The sequence below is a fragment of the Montipora foliosa genome, chromosome 11 (genome assembly GCF_036669935.1).
Source record: "Montipora foliosa isolate CH-2021 chromosome 11, ASM3666993v2, whole genome shotgun sequence".
In the NCBI taxonomy this organism is placed as follows: Eukaryota; Metazoa; Cnidaria; class Anthozoa; order Scleractinia; family Acroporidae; genus Montipora; species Montipora foliosa.
This window is the reverse complement of record NC_090879.1, coordinates 28,711,915-28,714,414: the sequence shown is the minus strand read 5'-3', so window position 1 is coordinate 28,714,414 and position 2,500 is coordinate 28,711,915. Positions and strand designations below refer to the sequence as shown.

General features: G+C 42.4%; 1 protein-coding gene across 2 annotated transcripts in view; it reads right to left on the bottom strand.

Moving 5' to 3' along the window:
- The window catches only part of LOC137975814 (uncharacterized), a 20,959-nt gene that overhangs the window by 14,181 nt on the left and 4,278 nt on the right, over positions 1–2,500 (bottom strand). The window contains exons 2-4 of one of the 2 annotated variants that reach the window (XM_068823008.1): positions 2,175–2,324; positions 1,800–1,946; positions 1,054–1,216 (exon numbers count right to left, since the gene is read on the bottom strand). In XM_068823008.1, the coding sequence (XP_068679109.1) occupies positions 1,054–1,216; positions 1,800–1,946; positions 2,175–2,324 (460 nt within the window). The remainder of the gene's footprint in view (positions 1–1,053; positions 1,217–1,799; positions 1,947–2,174; positions 2,325–2,500) is intronic. The other variant, XM_068823009.1, reaches the window with a different exon arrangement.

The following is a 2,500-nucleotide window of genomic DNA, read 5'->3' as shown; positions in this document are numbered from 1 at the left end:
CTGTATCCCACGCATTCCTTTATGGTAATTCCGCTGTTGTTAAGTGAGCCCACACAACATGAAGTATGACGTAAGGATTCGGTCGCTAAGTAACCGCAGTGCATGCTCAACACAGTGAATTTCGACCCATGGCAAAGATCTCAGTCTTCTCCCGTACTCGTCAACCCAGCGAACGCAAAAGAAAAGAGACCTCCGCTAGCAGGGGAGGTCTATTGTTTAGTTTCCCACAAAACGTGGTTTAAAAATAGACACTTTTCTGACGCTGATCGGGACAAGTACTAGATTCTTACTCCATCTTGAGTAACGATGGCTACGGCAACGAGAACGTCAAAAACCAAGAATATGATTGGTTGAAAAAGGCAAAAAAATCGTGCTTCACGTGCAGCATGAATTTCCGTGCATTTCTTTGCCGTATTCCACAAAACAACAACGTGAAATCACCAAATTTTAGGTTCTGGCGGCAACGTGAGCATATAACAACGAACCATTCATTTTCTATTTTTACTTTAAAACCGTTCGTACCCCACAAGTTGAAGAATAGTTCGCCCGTATTTTACAACCTGAACAAGACGGAATAATCGCAAAATACTTTCGATAGCGCTAAGTTATATTTAAGAGTGACGTTTTCGTTGCCTTAGCCGTCGTCTTTGCTTAAACTTCCTAGTGGACTCTTGATGGGACTCGAGACTATGACCCTGCTATTGCACAGAGCAAGTGCAGCACAGTTACAATTCATAATAATAATAATGAACTTTTTTTTTAGTATCAAGTGTATTTAGCGCTGGACACTGCGTAGAAATCAAATGAACTCATTGGTTGATTTTTGAGGAGACGGGATTACCAGGGTACCCGAGTAAAAACCTATCGGAACAGAGCACCGACGAACTCCACCCACGTGTGACGCCAATTCTGGGAATCGAACCCGGCCGGGTCACATTGGTGGGAGGCGAGTGGTCTCACCACGAGGCCATCTCTGTACTTTTGTTCGAATCCGGGTTCTTTGCAATTCATCGACTGCAATGATCACTTTCACTCAGATTAAGGTTGATGTACCGGATGAGGGGTCCTCAGGATCTACTCCTGTGAAGTCCACAATGAGTTTTTTATCCGACTCCTTGCCGGAAAGCGCCTTCAAAAGATTCCCATCGCTACCATATCTCGCTATTCGTCCGGTCCTAACGATCGCTTGGATACTGCAAGACTCACTTCGATCTGCCTGAAAAGAGGGTTGAAATAAATTTACTTGAAAGAAAAGGGCAATACAAGTCCAGCATTGTGAGTTCAGTGGAGCCCCGCCGTGCAAAAACTTTGCTTTTTGTGGCCGCAACAAAGCCTCACTTATTTCGTTATCTCAAAAATCCGGTTAATCCTTGTACCCCGGAAAAGAACGTTAATGTTTTGAAGTGTATCATTATCATATCGGCATTATCATTATCATTATCACTATTATTAAATTAAAAATAAGCGTTAGTAAAATTTAAGATATTTACCGGGACGAGTTGTCATGAGGGGATGCCATACATCGTGAAATTAGAGACAGAGTCTTTGTAAAGAACCGTTAACGATAAGGTTTTGCAAATGACAAATATTGGTCTTACAAGTGGTCTTTTCAGGAGAATTACAATTTGGTTAAAGTGAGCCTTGGATGACTTGTCCTAGCAAGCAATTCCGGCCGTATAAGTATGCTAAAATGTGAGTGTCTGGTCATGCTAGATGCATTGTTAAAGAATACGGACGAATCTCTTTCGCTCTCTTCGTTTCTGTGGAAACGCTTACTACGAAAATAGGCTTTTCCATACCTCTTGACGTCTGCCATCCTCCATATCATAGCTGGCATTGTCTCTCTCAGCAGTTGGTTCGTTGATCTCGCTTTCAGTTTCCCGTTTTCTTGTCATTCCTTGTGGTCCTTCAATTTGTAGGGATGCACTTGGGTTCTTTGCATTCATCTTCCAGGCAACGTGTTCAAAAATAAGAACAACAGAAATACAATGCGTCTACGAAAATGTTAAGTTCTTTTAATTTTAACGTACTGTCCTTGTCCACATTTTTTTTTTCTCTCTCCTTCCCCCTTCCCGTCCATCCGCCAGATGCATTGTTAAAGAATACGGACGAATCTCTTTGGCTCTCTCCGTTTCTATGGAAACGCTTGCTACGAAAATAAGGCTTTTCCATACCTCTTGGTGTCTGTAGCCATCCTCCATGCCACAGCTGGCATTGTCTCTCTTAGCAGGTGGTTCGCTGATCTCGCTTTCACTTTCCCGTTTTCTTTTCATCCGTTGTGGTCCTTCAATTTGTAGGGATGCACTTGGGTTCTTTTCATTCATCTTCCAGGCAACGTGTTTAAAAATAAGAATAGCAGAAATACAATGCGTTTACGAAAATGTTAAGTTCTTTTAATTTTAACGTACTGTCCTTGTCCACATTTTTTTTTCTCTCCTTCCCCCTTCCCTTCCATCCCCCTCCCCCCAAAGGTAACCAAAAATTATTCTGGGAGCGAGTG